This window comes from Opisthocomus hoazin, chromosome 19 (assembly GCF_030867145.1).
Source record: "Opisthocomus hoazin isolate bOpiHoa1 chromosome 19, bOpiHoa1.hap1, whole genome shotgun sequence".
NCBI lineage: Eukaryota > Metazoa > Chordata > Aves > Opisthocomiformes > Opisthocomidae > Opisthocomus > Opisthocomus hoazin.
The window spans coordinates 8039304-8057691 of record NC_134432.1 but is presented as its reverse complement, the minus strand read 5'-3'; the positions used below and the strand labels follow the sequence as shown (position 1 = coordinate 8057691).

The window sequence follows — 18388 nt, the reverse complement described above, 5'->3', positions numbered from 1 at the left end:
CACAGGGATGCAAAGCTGGAGCGGAGACTGGCTGTATATTTTACAACCTCTCCACCTCAACTTTCAGACAAGTTCAGCTAATGACCTCTGCATAGCTCTTCTTGGAAGAACAGTCACCAAAATGAAACGAAGCAACCCACAGCCCTGCAAGGGAATTCTCATCTTTATTTTACTGACGGGAAAACCAGGATTTAGAGACCGAGAAATCACGAGAAGCTTAAAAACAAAGCAGCACCAGAGCCAAGGCAGAGCCATGGCACACCCCGCTCCAGCCACTGGATAAACCGTTAATTAATTTGAATTTGAGGTAGCACAAAAGCTGTAAACAAATGGGAAGACAAATTACAAATGGAAAGGAAAGTGAAAGGTTCTTGCTGTGAATCCTACAGAAGCACAGTCTGAAGTGCGGTTACCTAATTGAGGATAACTGCTGTCGAACAGTTGCAGTGAATAAAAGTCTGTCAATACGACTGACACTCGACTGGCACTCTGTAGAGCGTTATGGGAAATAATGGGTTCAAGCCACCACATCAACTGCTGCTACTTCTTCCGATGTCACTTTTCAAAGCGTGAGCCTTTTTTTCCTCTCCAGTCAGCTTAACAAACCCCCCCAGAGTGCTTCCAGGGAGCTGCCGCAGGGCAGAGCCCCGCTCCCGGGGCACGCGGGCTGCCGGAGGGCTTCAGAGGACAGAGCAGAAGTAAAGCAGCCAGAAACATGTGAAACTGCTCTTCCAAATACCGGCACCCAGGTTGTGCACATAAAACAGAAGCTGTAAAGCCAGACAAAGCCACTTATACGCAGAACAGCATCAGGATGCTCCGGCCCCTGGCAATGCGCAGTGAGTGGCTGTGACCAATTACTTGCTTGTGCAAGCACATTTTGGCACATCAGGCCTTTTAGCATCAGTATGGATTCCAAAAAAAGGACCGATGAAAGGGCTCTTAGTACGGTGTCAGCCCACAGTTTAGGAGCAGAGTGCCAGTTCTGCCACAGGGCTATCGGCTGACGTCAGGCGAGTCACTACGCAACGTTAGACCTCAGCTTCCTCATGTGCAAAGGGCAAGGACGAAGCTGATCTGCCTAGAAAGGCACCTGAAAATCTATTTGAGAAATCACCACTTCTTTTTTTCCCCATCATTGTTTTAAAAGGCATTTTCACTTCACTCGGATGTTTCAGTTCCTCAGAAAAGCAAGCAAGGAAGCAAATTAGCCCCGGAAGTTTTCTTGATGCTATGTGAATGAACTGCACTGTGGTTATGTCAATATTTATATCAGCCACTCTATAGTGCAGACAGGTTATTGGTAATCTTTACTGTCTGACAAGAAGAAAAAGAGAAGCATGCTATTTTTGGTTAAATTAGTGTGTTTGGGTCCTTGTTGAAGTTGCTCACGGCTTGCAGTGAAGCGCAATGTTCAGTTCTAATAGTGATAAACCAATGTTAATATGCGCTGGGGTGAGTTTCGCGCAAGTGATCTCTCTAGCTCATAAAAACGACCCTCCAGTGTATTTTACCATCATAGCAAGAGAGGCTTATAAAACAGCTACGGTGGAAAGTAAATAAAATATAAATGACTCATGTAAGGGAACAGTTTCCCCACTGTGGAGACTTTGGGCAGTGTAGCACTTTTTATATTATACTGTATTAAGACAATTTCTTTGATCTCAGCAATAAAGTAAGTTGGCCCAGCTCCTTCATTTTTGCTTAACAAAACTAAGATCTTTTGCAATAACTTTAGCGTGACTGCTCAGAAACAAGTCCAACAAAAATAACAAGTGCTGGCAGGGACCTCTCCAGTCCCAGGCTACCTCCACGGCCAGCAACACCAAGGTCTAGTTCTGGGGCCCTTGTCCTCTGTCATCGCCAGACTCTACTTGCCACAAAATACACTGAACTAAATCAGCTCTCTTGCCTTACCTGCTTTGAAGATCCACTCCAAGTATCCATTTAGTTCGCGTTCAATCTGCTGTTGCCTTCGGAGTTTCAGGAAAGCTCGACGATTTTCCACCCTCTCTCGTTCTTTGGCAAATTCACTACAGAGAGAGAATAATGATAAAACACGTCACAAGTGGTCAGTAAAACTATGCAGCCCTTCTTTCGTCTTTCAGATTGCGTTCATGAAGCCTACGAAGACGATGACAGCATCAGTAAGTGGAAACCACAGCATGGTACGTGCTGTTGTCCAACAAACTACTCCTTTGATTGTAGCTCGGCTGTTTTTCTGCTTCTCTCATCCTGAAAGCGGACTGCAAACTGCCACCTGCACACGCTTCTTTCATTCTGGGGCCACACCATATCTGTTATAATGAGATCCTGATGGACAACCACATCCACCCATCCAGTCATGCCAGACAAATCATTTTCCCCTAACACTAAAGGCTGTCCTCCATCCCTCTCCACACCACTCGCCCCACAGCAGAATTTCCTCTAGAAGTACAATATTATGTCGCAGGGGCACCAGCAGCCTTTTGGTGTTGGAAGAGATCTACTCTTCCCTGCTAGCCTCTCTCCAAGTTTTCCCAGGCTTAAGTCAACTTTGACAAACACAAGACAAAAAAGAGCTACAAATGAGGATGGATACTCTGGAGTTAAGGTGAAATGGTCCAGATGTTTTGAGTTGAAGGTAACAATGACCCTGCTATTTGCTAAAATCACTTGGAAAGCAAGTATCTTGACATCAAATCACTAGAACAGGACTGTACAGGGGAGTCAGGGAGTAAGACTTACCCAACCATTGCAAAAAATTTTGTCCAGGTACATCCTACTGCCTGGTCTGAAATTGTTCTGAGCCAGTAGTGCAGCCACCACCCTGAAGACACCCATGCTGGGCCTTTCCCCAGGCTAAGTTTCATCACCACTGGGAAGCTTCTGACGCCCCACTGGGAGATGTAGGTGCCCACCTACCATTTATGGAGCTCTGAACCAGCCTCTGCAACCCCTCACTTTGAGCACGCACTGGAGTGACTCCCACAACAGCTTAATCTATACGGTTAAACGTGGGATCAGGCTTTTGTCCCTCACGTATACCAGCAGTTCACTCATTCTCTCATTTGACATCTGAACTCCACTGTGTCCTTCAAATCTTTGGTTACCTGTTAATTGTTGTAAACCTGTAGTTAACCACTGTTCTTGACTACAATCTCACCTAATCACCTCATCATTACTTTGAGGGTGACGGAGCACTGGAACAGGCTGCCCAGGGAGGCTGTGGAGTCTCCTTCTCTGGAGATATTCAAGACCTGCCTGGACAAGGTCATGTGCAGCCTGCTCTGGGTGACCCTGCTTCGGCAAGGGTGGTTGGACTAGATGACCCACAGAGGTCCCTTCCAACCCCTACACCACTCTGTTTCACTACCAACACATGCTCCTCAAAATCTAGCACAGAGTAGGAGATGAGAGGAAGGTGGAAGAATGGGGGTGTGGGAAGTGCTGCAAGTACCAGAGGCAGCTGTATATTCAGTCTACACTTTACCCTTCGAGGCTTCATTTGGCAGGACTGTCTGACCCATGGAGATGGGACTGCGGGGAGAACTTGGGCCAGCATTGTGATGCACGTCAGCACCAGCCACTGATCAGGGAGCTGCCATCAGCTGAGCTGTTATCTTGATTTTAGCAGTGCATCCCAGTCTCCTGACTCCCCTTCTCCTGTCCCCACCTGACAGCACAGCCCATGACCCCATCCTTGAAATGGAGGAAGCCAAAACATCTCTCTGAACTGACAGCCCCTCCTTGGCATACAGCACTCATCTGTCATTCGATTTGGGATCCTGCATGTGTCAGATGGACCACCGATTTTCTCCCTCTTCCTTTTCAATGTCCTCATTTCTGGTTCAATGCCTGCTGGTAGGGGCCACAGACCTCCTCTCAGTTTTGATTTCTCCCTGGAGCAGCAGGAATGGGACAGCACAAGGTGACAAGACGCATTTAAATTGCCAGACGTGGAGGAGCCACACTTCCCACGTTACAGGCTCACGTCACCACGAACTTCCCAGCGCTGGGCTATGCCGGGTGGGAACAGGAGGCAACACTCAGAGAGGAGTTTTGGGGACGACTGCAGTGGGCAGGAGGGACAGTAGATGAGCCGTGGCACTGCTCCTTTGTCCCTCAAGAGCAGGCAAGGGAGCGCTTGGAAAGTCTTTCATTCTCTGCCAGCTCCTATCTGGCCTAAGGAAAGAGGACTTGTCCCTTTAATCTCAACTTTATAAACATGTGAGAAAATGAGGGTACAACTTTGCTAAGTTGCAAACCTTCGGCAGCTTCTGTACAGCCATGCACACTTTTTGCAAGACACCAGAGAGGAACGCTGCTGAGGTTAAATCCACTCGCGCCCTCCTGTTCCCTGCAGCGGGCAGCTCTGGTGCTGCCGTAGAAGCTGGGAAGGTACCTTTCAGGAGAAGACAGTACCTAGGGTCTCTGCTCATTCAATGTCTTCTGAGTGCCATGGAGATGGAACAAAATAGTCTAGGTCAAAGATGGGAGGGTCTCGATGTATGGTCTTCCTAGCAAAGCAATGCATCATTTGTTCTTTTCTCCTAACTCCAGGAGACAGGAGATCTTTGACGATGCTGGAACTTGTCCAAAGACTCTGTTTTTCTTTATGAAATGTATTTTAAAAAAGCATGCATATGTGTCTCTTCCACTATGTTCATTGCCGTTCAGGAATTGAAATATTCCCCATTTGCAGCAACCGGAAAACTCCCGGAATTTCCGTTTGAGAGCTCTTCAACAAAATTTCAAAATGTATTCAAAGAAAAGGCAAAAATTTTTATCAAAATGTTGCATTTCACCTAAAAATATTTCAGCTGAAGTTTTCCTGGCCATTCTAAATGAAAACACAGAAGGTCTCATGGGAACATTTGGTGGCAGTAAAGAAGTTTCCCCTTTTATTCAGCATAATTGCCATTTCTGCCACTGACCTGCAAAAATCTCCCAAATCACCAGAAAGGAAACCTGAACCAGAAACGTGCTGCCTCTTGCCCAGCTCTACCTCCGAGACTTACTTCACAGCTGGTCCTCACACTTTGGCCAGTTCTGCAATGAGTAAGAACATTCAGCCATTTTCATCCTTGGCTCTCATCAATCACCACGCGCCCCAAAAGCCCTCCAAAATACTCATCTTTCAGCACTGTCCAGCTAGGCATTAAAAGGAGGAAAGCTGAAAGGTCGGTACTCCTACATGCAGCACAGCAACAGGAGACTCTGCCTTGGAGTAAGCCGAGCTCTTCCTGGGTAGATGACTACAATGTATTTTAGTTACAACATGACAGTTGTGAATAACTGATTCTATACAGACAGCAGGAACAAAGAGAAATCAAAGGAAGGGCATTCATCATGGAAACCACATGCCATCCAGCCAAGCTCAGTGTGTCACATTTCTCTTCTCAAGAGTGGTCGGTGCTTAAAGTCATCAGGAAAATGGATGATTGTTGCTTATCGCCGCAGTGGGTGGAAGAGTGAAATAAATCTCAGTGCAAATATGCAATGCAACAGCCACTTCAGGGAAACTCAGGAGCTCCCCCCAGCCACAACAGAGACAAGGTCAACTCATGAGTAATCACCAGGGTCAGTAAGAGATTATAAACCAATGAAATTCTTACAAGTACTTTATCCATGCTGGTCTTAAATTAAAAATACTGCCACAGCAACCAAAACAAAACAAAAAAAGAACAAAAAAACGCCCACCACAATCTTCACCCCCTAAGTCTCTGATTAACTTTGCTATATGTCGGCAGAGCCCCTGAGATGGAGCATCACGTAATGTGCCTCGTGGTCTTGGGTTTCACGGCACACTCCCAGGGCCAGCGACAGCAGGCCTGCTGCAAGACTGATCGCACCATTAAAGCTCTGCAAGTCAGGTTTTCTGCTTCGAAAGCAGACAGAAATACTTCCCACTCACAGGCAAGAGGCAGAGAGAGATCATATAGCATTACTGTCATTGCTACCACTATCAGTGCTCATGATTATAACATAGGTAATTAGCTCCTTGTTCAGAACAACACCATGGAGCTACACATGATCTCACGAAATCTCACATCTTAAAATGGGAGAAGAGCCTCCTTCCACTGAATCTAACACACTGTTCAGAGGGAGCAGAGAAAGAAGCACAGAACTCAGAAGGATTCCACCAAAAACTCCCAGAAAACAGCTGTAAAAGACATTTTAAGCCTAAAGCAAACAAAGAACCACCCCACCCAAACAGTTTTAGGACTGATTTCATCTCCAGTCCAAGTATGTCAAAGGAACGAGCGAAGTTGAACCTGGATGGCGCAGGACATCTACGGACAGAGTCCTGCCTGGAGAAGTGGAGCCCTCCAGAACGGAGAGGAGCCAGATCATTCAGGTAGGTGAACTGCCAGCGAAGGAACCAGCCAGCACTGCAGATGTTTGACTGAGTTAGTCACAAGCCAAAATCAATTCTCCAGGTGGAGAAACAAAATTGGCCAAGACAGAAGGCTTAATTTGTAAGCTTTGTTGCTTGAATGTGGAGCAGTGCCCAAGAACAGACTCGATACTTGTCAGCAGCCCGTTAAGCAGCCCACGTCACTCCAGATCAAGGAGGAAAAGGCTGGAGGTAGAAGATGGATAACAGCAACTCCTCTTGCTGCCTGACAGGCAGGTTGGAGAAGCATCACTGCAGGAAACACGTGCTGGAAAAACGGTACAAAATCACGAGTGTTGTGCTACTTGGGGGCTACCTGGATGAGGAGAAGTGTTAAAAATTCCTCTCGGTTTCAGTCCATGCCTTTTACAATCAGCAAAGACAGAATCTCAAAAGAAACTTGGTGCAAATTATCCACCTAACTTTCAGTAAGCCTTCAGCAAGAGCAGCGCTGAGGTAGTAATTTCCATAAGAGGCTGCAAGAGGACTGCAGATATAAGAACATGTACTTGTAGGAACCCAGACACACGAATATGCTGAATGAAAAGAAGAGGCAAGATGCATGCCACAATGTCTATATTTTTCAGCAAAACCAAGTTTCTTGTGCTTGACAGGCTGCAGCCACTTGCTCAGGGGCTGTACATCACTTATGAGACCCTCCACATCACCCTAGGGTAATTTCCCAGCACAGGGACTGCACACCCCTGCGAGCCTCCTGGCATCCTGGGAGCATCCACATACAAACAGAAACACTTCATTGCATTGTAAGGGTGGAAGTTAACTTCTTACCATTTATTTTGGTTAATCAACTGTAGGAAGAAAATAGAGAAAGAGGCTTCAGTTAATTTTTCTTCTCCCTCTCAGGACTCTGTTTCTGATGGTTTGCCACCTTGCCCTAATTCAACAAACTCCCAACTGCTTGGGTGAAGTCAGTTACAATAACATGGCAGGCAGACTGCTGCTGAGCCAGCCCTCCTCGTACTTCTGCACTCTGCAGGTCCTCCAGTACTTGTGCGATTGAGTTTGCTGCCTCATACACACAGTCCTGCAAAGCCCCTCGTGGCTGCTTCACCAGGGTCTGATCCAGTTAATACTCCTCACATTTCATTCACTAACCACATCAGCATCCACATGTTTATGGAAAAGCAGATTCTTGCTCCAGGGAAAGAATTTGTTCTGCTGGTTCATATCTCTGTCTTTTGTCATCCTGGAGAACAGTAAATCCTTTATAAGGGGAAGCCTCTGCTGGATGCAACAAAAAAGCCCAGCACCTTTATGACTGTAGCTCTTTATACAACCAAGGACACAAAGCCTCGGCTGTGCTAAACATTTATTTTACCTTCTGCATACCTGTTCTCTGAGAGACAAAGGCAGCGAGGGAATCCTAGCAGCAAGAGAGAGCCCGCAGAGAGTGAGCAGGAGCACGACGGACAGTGGGGCGTGACAAGGGAGAAGAGCCAGTGATGAATGTCCTGGATGCAGAGGCAGGAAGAGCCTGGGGACCCACTGAGCATCCCCACCCTGCCGGTGGGTGCTGCGGTGGCTTGGGAAGGTGTGGAGGGATGCAAGCAGGACACCAGATAGGAAAGAGGGTATCTGAAGCACAACAGCAAAGCTCCAGATCTGATCAGGGACAGCAGACACCGCCTTCCCTTGATTCCTGAAGCGTTTAACTTCAGCAGGGTGCACTGTCACTAGGAAACCATCATCAACAGCAGCACCAGCGATCCTTTGAACTCTCTTAGAGATTAAAGGACCCACCTAAGCCCACAACGCAGCTCCAAGAGCCTGAAAGGGCTGCCAGGGAGGCAGTGGCAGGAGAACAGCAATCCTGCAGGGATGACGCCCTGCCAGCCAGCCACCTCAAAGGCACCAACCTTTGGTGTTTCTCACAAAAGTTCCTCCGGGAGAGGAGAAAAGGCAGCCACAGCAGGGACTGCAATATTCATGGCAGCACACAGGAGGCAAGGGGTGAGGGGAAGGGACGGGGAAAGGAGAGAGAACATCATTCGCTTCAGTGCATTAAGCCGGGTGGATGGGGGTGAGTTAGCAATACAGGTGGAGGGCAGACTCAAATTTGGCTTAGGAAAGAAAAATATGAAAATCAATACATCCAGGAGTAAATAGACAAGCAGCTCAATTTCTTGCTGCCTGGACATGAGGTGTCACGGCCCGTAGCTGGGAAGACGCAAACCCAAGAGGATATGGCTCAGCTGTGTCCATAGCCGGCACCTTGCACCCAGAAAGGCTGCAAACGAAATGAGAGGAGATCAGCAAGGACATTGGTTTCCTTACCTTAGCATCAGATATCTTTACCACAGTAAGCCCTGGGAAGACTTCAGGATGAACAAAGGTATGGTTATTCTCACTCACAGACAAAATCCTCAAGTGCAGAGAAACCTGCAAGCAAAACTAAAAATCATTTGGTCCTCCAATTTACTGATTTGAAAACACAAATAGGAATGCATGTAGAGTATTGTTATATCACTGGTTTTAAATACTTTTCAAAATCCAGCCTGGGTAACTACTGAGCATAGGCAAAGCATATTGATTAGAAAGCCCATATAGAACAAGAAAAAAAAAGCATTAAAATGCACCTAACTTGTGCAAGAAGAAAATCTGAGGGAGGTGAAAGAAAGCACATCTGAAGAGCACAGAGAGATCACACTTGAAAATGCTGGAACAAGATGAAACTAAGCAACTGATTCACCTGGAAAACCCTCAGTAATAATTTCTTTATGCTGATGACATTTAGTGCCTCTAAGATATTGTTTTCCTGCCCATAAAGGTGGTTTGCTGAGAAGTCAGAGTTTTGAACCTTGTTATTAAACAAGGAAAGCCCAGAGGAGGACCGAGATTTCTTAGTGCTGAAGATGACAAAGCTCTGCGACTCCTCATCCGCCCCAGGTTGTCTCATCAGCTGCACAAAATCCCAAAGACTCCCGGTGCTCTCTGTCTCACCTGGAGCTTCGGCCAGCCAAGATCACACTGGACATGGTCTCTGGGGGCACATCCATCTCTCCCAGACTGAGCCCAAACAGACCCCGAAGGCTGAGCTGCTTAACCCATCCTAACTCCCACTGCTTAGGAGTAAGGACTGGCTGAATCATTCCCACGCAGCTAGAGCTGCTTCTGCTTCCTCCTCATTACTCTAAAGAGGGGGGGGGAAAATAGCTTTGCTCTGCCACCTGATAAAGGATGAAAGTATCACTGTAGGATTGATCTCCCAGCACCAAGCCAGGCTTTACTGTCACTTTTATCACTGAACAGAGCAGGAAGATGCTTCAAATGCAAACCAGATATGGGATACATCTTGTATTTCTAGAAAGAGAAGAGGAACGGCACAGAGGTGAAGCTTTCAATGCCTCTTCCTTCCTTTAGTCTTTACGTTCAGCTTCTGCCGATTTCACTTTGATTCCACCTAATACGATTTGAAATGCTGCGAGTGCCACAGCTGGGCAAACCTGGCTCAAACGAGGCAACAACAAAGACAGAAAAAAGAACTAAAAAGCGCCATTTATCTCATAGTATTGGCCTACTGCAATTGCTGGATGGAACTCTGATTCTGTTCATCACGTCTCCAACCCAGAGTCAAAGCAGATGCCTCGGGAAACTCAGATTTAGGTCTCCTATGTATCATTCCTACATTACAGGCTTTAATTTCCATTGTGGCTTAACAGAAGGGCAAATAAAGGTAAGTCCATCTCTCCTACACTAATCGAAAACACAAAAGGAGCAAAGGATCCACATTTGATAGGACATTAAGTTGGTGAGACGAAGCTCACGTGGAAAGTCACTGCTCCCTGACCCCTTCTGCAAGCAACACGCGTGCTTCTCTCACATTTTTTGTTTGCAACGATGGCTTTGTTGAAAAGCGTGTTGAGCAAGGAACAACAGGAAAGAAATGTTTTTTGCCCTGTCTTTTCCCTCCTTTTTAAGCACAGGCTGGGGAAAGACTAAAAGCAATGAGAGCAAGCAGAATCTCATCTCTTTTCATGATGCAGCTCTTCTGCTGCAAATAATTAACACCAGCCAAAGTCAGAGCACAGCAGGTAACGGTGAACTTGGACAAATTTGCAGGGAAAATGAATGATTGTCTCTGTAATGAGGGAGAAGGAGGACAGAAGAACACTTTGCCATTATGACAAATTAATCAGCCTGATTCTTCTCCAGCCTCTGCACGTCTTGCAGGCTGAAATTTTATGATCTCAGTCTGGCAAAAATCCTCAGGATGGGAAAATATGTCATGAAACTCAGCAGAGCAAGTCACCGAGACAGCCAGTTCAGCAAGGTCTGGATGGGGCTGTGCCTCCCCGCCAGGAGCTGCTCTAACAGCACAGCAGCCTCAGCGACCCGAGGTACAACAGTCAGAAATGGAAACAGAGATGAGATCCCCTGTAGAGAGTGTTTAATAGGACTCTGTCCAGAGAGCATTACCCCACGCTGCAGACTGCTCAAAACAGGGTGCAGCAGTGAAGAATTAAAGCGCCGTTTACCCTGACCCTTGTTCACCTGCAAGGTGCCAGTACAGTCCGTAAGCTGTATCCCTTGCCAGGCTCCTGCTGTCAACAAAGATGCTGCATCCATTGACAACGTCTGCCTGCAGTTCTTACGCCAGGTGGTCTCATAGAACAAGAGGGAGGTGTTGCACATCTCAGGACAGAGCAGGTCTGGACGGTATTATGGTAATACTTACGCAGGGAAGGTGCAGACTGGCCACTGCAGTGCCTCTCCACGCTTGGTTATTGCGACCAGATGAGTAAACCTCGGGAAAGATCATTACTCCTTACTGGCTGGTCTGGAAATACCTCAGGCTTCACCATAAATATTTGAGGACACGACAAGCAGCATTTTTTATGCTCGAGAGGCGCAGACTCTCAGTATTCAAATGCATCATTTACAGTGCACTGCCCTCTCTGACCAGCACTCCTGCTGTCTCGCCACCCTCACCACTCCCCACCGCTGCATGAAACCGTGCCAGAAAGCACTTGGCCTTGAAATCAGTTAAATTGTCTTCCTCACAACATCCCATGATAACATTTATCCTCTTTGCGTTGTGTAATCCAAAGCACCAAAACAGTCACAGATGTATTGTACGAAATCATCCAGCTCATTACCAGGCAAAATTAATACCCAACTGAACACCCAAGCAGCAGAAAAGTCCTTAATCCCACCAGCCCACGACAGAAAGCTGCTAGCTGGGCTGAGAGGAGATGGAGGGGAAAGGGAGGCTGGGAGGGGAACAGCAGCCAGATGAGAAAACCAGGCTTGGAAATCACTGCTGAGGGAGGGAACACCAGGAAGCTGAGGTGTGTATGGAGATGGGTGCCCATCTGTGGTGGCCACAGCTGCCGGAGTAGGATGGCAGAGGGCTGCAGCCTGCTAGAAAGAAAACAGCACAAGAAAACAGAATGAGTGTTGGTCAGGACTTCTTAATTCAATGGTATTTTTTTTTCCCTCCTCACTGTAAACTGCAGAACCACGCGCAGAGTTCAATTAAAAATTTATCAGGATCATCACAGGGCATTTTCTGGTCAGAACTGAAGCCAGATCTCATGACATCCCAAGTAGCAAACAACCCTGTGCTCAGGGAAAACTGTAAGGCATCTGGGGTCAACCCTTCTTGGTGTGACTTGGAGCCAGAACATTCCTCTGGTGCCACCAGAGGCAGCCAATTTCTTTTCCTTTTCTATTCCCTGTGATGGATGCCTTTATTGCTACCTAAGTCACCAAAAGTTTAAAAAAAAAATCTAATAAGTAAGAATAACCACCCACCCCAGTCAACACAGACAGATGTTTCAAGAGAAATATATTATGGATACAAATTCCTAAACATTTTCATTACTGCTGCTGCTCCATTCTGCACTGAAACCTTACAAAATGCTGGCCCAGTTTCAAGGTGCCTCAGCTTTCTGGAACAAAGTTAGCATGGCTAGAATGGCTTCTCATGGTTAAAACAGAGAAACAAAGTCAAGGACAGCTTTCGAGGATGGACAAAGCCTGGTTCATCCTTTGGGTGGACGGACGGTTCAGCAGAACTTTGAGTGGGTGCCTAAATTTTCATTTTTTTACATTTCTCTTTTCCCTTTTTTTGTGTCTGAGTGGAGCGGTATCAGGCTTGGGCAGTCACCCCAACACACTTCTCAGCACATGGATGGGCAGAACACACCCTGTGTCTGTCCATCTTGATCAAGTCCACATGAAGCAGCAAATGAGCCTACCAAATGTCTTAATGCTGCCAAAGGGGGGAGAAATCTCTCCTCCCACTTCTGCTCTCCTGGCCCTATAGAGTCCTGATCTTCTCTTGAAGGAACTATGGCACTCACTAAAAGCTCCTCCAGAAGACAATAATCTGTGTTTTTCTGCTCTATTGGTTTCTGCAGGGCTGTTGAGTTCTATCAACTCACAGACAGATCAAGCACCAGCGAGCGAAAACAGAAAGCAGGGGGAATACAGAGCAAGGAGTAGAGAGGAACATCCCCACCAAGGGACACAAGCCCGCATTCCCACTGCTCCACAGCGAACAGGATGGTCCCGCTCGGGAGCCCCGTACCTTCTGCAAACAAGCACAGGCAGTTCCTGGGCTGTAGGAGCTGTTCCAGTTGCAGTTCACTTGTGCATCTCTGACCACTGCAGTACTCCACGAAAACTCTAAATCCAGCCGTATCCACAGCTAGAGAACAGCACAGTTTGTTTTTCGCTTGTGATGTGCAACCTGGCAAGGGGGAGCAGCTATCAATTTCCCCAGTCAGACCCACCTTTAGCATTGTGGTGAGCAAGCACGGCACAGCATCCACTGCAGCATGCCTCTTTTGTAGAGGCATAGGAGAGCCCAGCATCCCTACGGCACCATCAGAAATAAGAGGTTTGCGATAACCCCACGCCCCGTGTCCTAGGATCATTGGGGAAATCCAGATCTTCGGTGGCACCAGCAGAGCCGAGCTCTGCTGGCAGTCTGGCCCCCAGTGCTTGCATCAGGGAGGGGAAAGGAACAGAAGGCAGTGCGCGCCATTTGGGGAAGGTATTTAAATATTAACCGATTACAAGAGCATTGGCAGCGCTTTCATCAGCGCACATGAGGAGGGCACGCTGTACAGCAGGCAGTGTCTCATTTAATCTGAATTATGGAGTCAACAGGCTTTTAATCACATCTTTGACCAGGTACTCAGAGGTTTTTTTCATATCAGCTGTGGCCCAAGATTGCGGGTTATTTTTATATCAAGTTTTTACGAACACTTACAGATTCCCACATCTTCCTGTCACTTCCCTGCCTTTGCTTTTATTATTATTCCAGAAGCATCAGCGAGGGGAAGGGTTGTTTGCTCTTTATTTTAAAACAGGTATCACCTCTTCTGTAGCATTCGCAATGCAAACGCTTCCACATTCTGCTAGCAGATAAGTGTCAGGATCCTAACCGGGTCAGTCTATCCACACTGCTCAAACAGATAAACCCAGGAGCTAAGCCCACTCATATTAGGTATCTGCCCGGTGCTGACATGTGTTCACAAATAACTACAGAAAGGCAGAAAATTCCATTAAGAGTTATGGAAAAACTCTGTATAATCTAGCTTCAGTAGGAAGCTCAATAACTTCTTGTCATTTCAGATTATTTACATTGCCATAATCTGTGATAGCGTCTGCATATCTACTTTAGAAATTTGTAGCTTCCTTATTGCCCACTGAGGAGCACAAATATGTGAGAGGGAATAGCTCAAAACTAACAGCAATGAAAAATACTCAGCTAAAAGCTTTTTCTGTGGCTTTCCAAGGCACAACAGCATGTTGAACCTTGACCCTTTAATGCTGGTGATGTATAAGGCAAAGTATTGGAAAATAAAACACAACCTCCTGACTAACATGATTTTTGTGAAAGAGGACAGTAATGCAGATTGCACACAAGCCTGGGTAACCAGTGATCTAACCTCAGCTTTGCAACCATTTCCTTGGAGCATTAAATCCCCTCTTTGTACCCTGCAGTTGCCTCTCTAATGTGTGGAGAAGGAGAGCAGAGCCCTGCATCACCCCCAGGACGGGGCAAGGATAATATTAAAGGCTATGAGGGGCACAGATCATGAAAACAAGCAGCGGGTAAGTGACTGCTGAGTTAACCCTGTTCACGGGCTGTCTGTAGAATTCCTAACCCTAACTCAACTTAGTTTTATTGAAAGAGGAACGTGTGCTATTGCCAAGAGTCTCCGCTGCAGGAGCCGCTTAGCTGACACTGTCACTGGGACGTGGATGGCATAATGTCCTTGAGTGAAGCTGCACCCTGTGAAGTCAACACGCATTTGCCAGTGATCCCTTCTCCATGCACAGACAGCCGTGCGAACAATCACCTCCAGCAGAAGTGTCTCTTTTTTTTTTTTTCCTATAGTGCTGTCTGGGGCTTTTGGCTAGAGACCATAAAGGCAACTGTCTCTGCCTTCAGAGGGTCTTTCAATCTTTCTGGTGCCTTCTCATCACCAGTCCATATATCCAGTTTTCTTCGTTGCTCATTAGCTGCAAGCTCACCAGCAGCCTGCTGAGCAGTATGGTCAACACCTGTGCTACAATGTTTATTTTCTTCAGCCTCTCCCCAGGAATAATTCCAGCCAAGGACGTCAAACCACTATGCAAAACAGAATTTAAAAGCTTCCCTCTGTGAAGAAGATATTGCCATTCTCACCACTAACAAAGAGAAGCCTGATGCACAGAGCTGCATTTTTTATAAAAGATACACATTTATATAATACTTCTATTTTGCCCTAGGCACCAAGAGGCTTTCAGGAGAGCCAGACAGAGGCCTCCATCTTTTGGTCACCAAACATGTTTGAATACAGCACAAAGAAACAGGAGCCTGCAGGCTTCTGAGTTTTATTTTAAATCACAAGTATCATTACAGCCAACGTGGGCTGACCCCACTGTGGAACGAGGAAGATGGACTATCTAATGAACCGCACTCAGCCCTGGCTCTGGTGCTCTCTTTCAATCATACGACAGACAAGTATGGTCACAAAGCTCTCCTTTACAAAGCCTCCAGTACAATGGGATGTCTGACGAATGGCTCTGATCAGTTATTGATCGTGACCATAATTCCTGGACTGAAGGAACAGCAAAGTGCACGACATGGCCTTCTCCCTGACCCTCTCCCGTAGCAGCACGTCTCCCAGTCCTCAAACAAAACAGCATTGCTGCCCTCCTGTTCCTGCCCCCAGCACGTGATTTGAGGACAAGGATCCTCAACAACATAATAAAACTGAGCATGAATCAGTGCTTTGGAAAACATTGTTCTTTCTCTAGTTACTTAAAAAGAAAGAGCAAAGATGCAGCACTGAAGGGATTTGACCACCCAGCAGCATTAACTCTTTTCTCTCTTTCCATGCTGCCAGGAGCCAGAAATAAATCTATGTCTTGATAGATCTATATAATCTAGATCACCTGGATGGGCTAAGAAGAAGCTGTGTGCAAAACAAGATACCAAAGTCTAAGAGCTCACAAACCATTAAGAATCTTGAGTCAGGTTGTTAATTCCAGATCAAATTTCCACTGACCCTGGGGATGTTCCAGCTAGCCTTGAAACTTGGCGGCCTGATCTCTACAATGGCCCAAACCCAAAACTCACATGCAACACCACCAAATTCTTGGATGATCCCCGGGGTCTCAACATCAAGAGACCAGTGTGTCTCCAACATCCAGATTTTGGCTTAAACAGCTAGAGATTAAAAAAAAAAAAAAAAAAAAACCAAAAACACACACACACCAAAAAAGAACAAAACAAAAAAACCAACCCTGAGATCTTCTAATCGCCTTTTGTTTGAGCTTCCCCTTTCTCCATGCTGCCCAGTTAGACCAAATGCATTATGAACACTTTGATCTCCAGCAGTGAAGTATTTACACCGGCATCAGTGGGTTCCTGATGGGTTTTCAAGACGACGCAGGAGTAAGAGATGGCTGCCCAGACCCAAGTCAGTACAATTACAGACAGCTTACTTAATTCTGAATCCTGACCCAAGAGTTATCTCAATTCATGATTTTTCACCAGCCTATTCCTCATCCCATGGCTCTATAGTCTTATAGAAATACCCCACTGAAGGAAAGGACAGGGAGGAAATGTGTGAAGGGGGACAATGTGCAGTGTGATGTATCACCCCATCTCCTCTTTTTCACCTACAGCGTTTCACAGTGCTAAAACCAACACATCTTCCCTTTTCATATCCTGATGAAGACAAACAAGTCATTAGTGTCTTACCCTGATAAGACGCCCAGCACCAAGTTGAGCATGAAGAAAGAGCCAATGATGATGAGAGGGATGAAGTAAAGCCAGTTCCAGGTATTTCCTGCAGCATCATTTGTCTGGAAACAAAGAGAAAGGGAGAGAGAAAAAAATCAAATATTAATCAGCCTCAGAAACAAAATACCATACAGAAAGTGAAGGCCAGAAGGTAGGGGAGATTCGCCTCAGATTTCCATAGGGCTGTCCACCACCGATGTACTGGTTAGTTCCATGCTGTCTACCATTGGAAATGCCAGCAAAAGAACTGATGAACCAAGCTGATTGTCTGAATGCCCACACCATGATTCGTCATCAGCTCCGGGAGAAGACTACTCTCTAATTCCACAGCTCCAGGGTGATGTTGTTGGAGAGCCAAAACATGCTTTCAAGCGACCTACCTCTGTGCAGGCTTTCTCCACCAGCCTCGTCCCTCCCCACCTCAACTCTGACCTCCCACGTGTGGAGCATCAGTGTCGGAATTCACATCTCAACTGAAACACACAACAACAATGAGAGGGAACCACAGCCTTCCATTGATCTGTGCTGCAATTAAAGCAGAGCGGGGCACTGTGCCCAGAATCTGTGCGTACACACAGAGCAGGAGAAGACAAGAAGTCTGCAAGAAAATGAGGCATCTTCAGAGTGATTGCAATTCCACATCGGCTTACTCAGCACTTTGAGCTCCTGTCATCAAAACCCATCCAAGGCTCCCTGAGTAAGCAGCACCCTAGATTAAGGGGAGGGAAGGGTAGTTTAGTTTATGACAAAGTTTCTGCATTCATCAGCCACAAGGGAGCTCTTTAAGGAACTGCTGAAAAGTAAAATGCCACATGGCCATTTACTGAAGCCAAGTGCAGAGAAAAATGCAAATTCTTCTCTTGTGAGTGAAGAATGCAGCAATTTGAGAAGCTGATGTTGAGCATAAGAGAAGGGAAAAGGGAAGTAAAAAGAACATAAAAGACCCAAAGACATTCTTCTCCTCCTCCTCCTGCAGAGGGTAAACACCACCACAAACATGGAGGTTACCTACCTGCCTGGCCACAAAGGCTGGCAGAGTCTGCAGAGCAGAACTCTCAAACACCAGCTTGCACAAAATGCATTAATTCTAACCGATATTGGTGCCTTTTACTTATTATCAGTGGTGCTTTTTGGTCACTCTTTCCAATCATATTTGCAAGTGTAATTTCGCTTGCAGAACCATTCACAGAAAGAACTGCTTTAAATGTGCTTTATTTCATCCATGCACGCGCTTGATGCCACCTCAGAATGTCTCTGCGTAAGTAGGAGTTGCCCAATAAACAAGAAAAAACATGTGATGCAGGTGATCAACGTCATTGCATTTCTTGCAGGTAGTAACACTTGTAGCACTGGTGCAAGGAAATACCTTCTGAGACATTTTTAATACGGCGCATATCTGCACAAATACTTCCCAAGGAACACACTCCAGATCAAACACATGACAAGCATTTCTCCAAATAGCAAACATCTTCAGAAATATCTATGTCAGTTGATCAGTGACTCACCCGAGAGGAACAGGGACTAACTAACCTCGCCACAAACCATTCTGCTAAACACAACACCAGCACGAGACAGGCGAATTAATCTGAAGACAAACCAGGCTGGGAAAGAGAGAGCAGAAAGACAAGGAAAATTCTGCGCAGCCCGGTCTCTCATTACAATTTTTTAATGGCTTTTCCAATACCTGTCATCCCATCTCATCAGCACCATTTCTTTGTTCACTATTTTGTCTTTACATT

General features: G+C 46.3%; 1 protein-coding gene across 13 annotated transcripts in view; it reads right to left on the bottom strand.

Annotated features, from left to right (window-relative positions):
* CACNA1B (calcium voltage-gated channel subunit alpha1 B) overlaps window positions 1-18388 on the bottom strand; it is a 311364-nt gene that overhangs the window by 154235 nt on the left and 138741 nt on the right. For all 13 annotated transcript variants that reach the window (XM_075439769.1, XM_075439758.1, XM_075439760.1 and 10 more), the window contains 2 exons: window positions 16608-16711; window positions 1918-2033 (listed from right to left, as the gene is read on the bottom strand). In XM_075439769.1, coding sequence (XP_075295884.1) covers window positions 1918-2033; window positions 16608-16711 — 220 coding nt within the window. The remainder of the gene's footprint in view (window positions 1-1917; window positions 2034-16607; window positions 16712-18388) is intronic.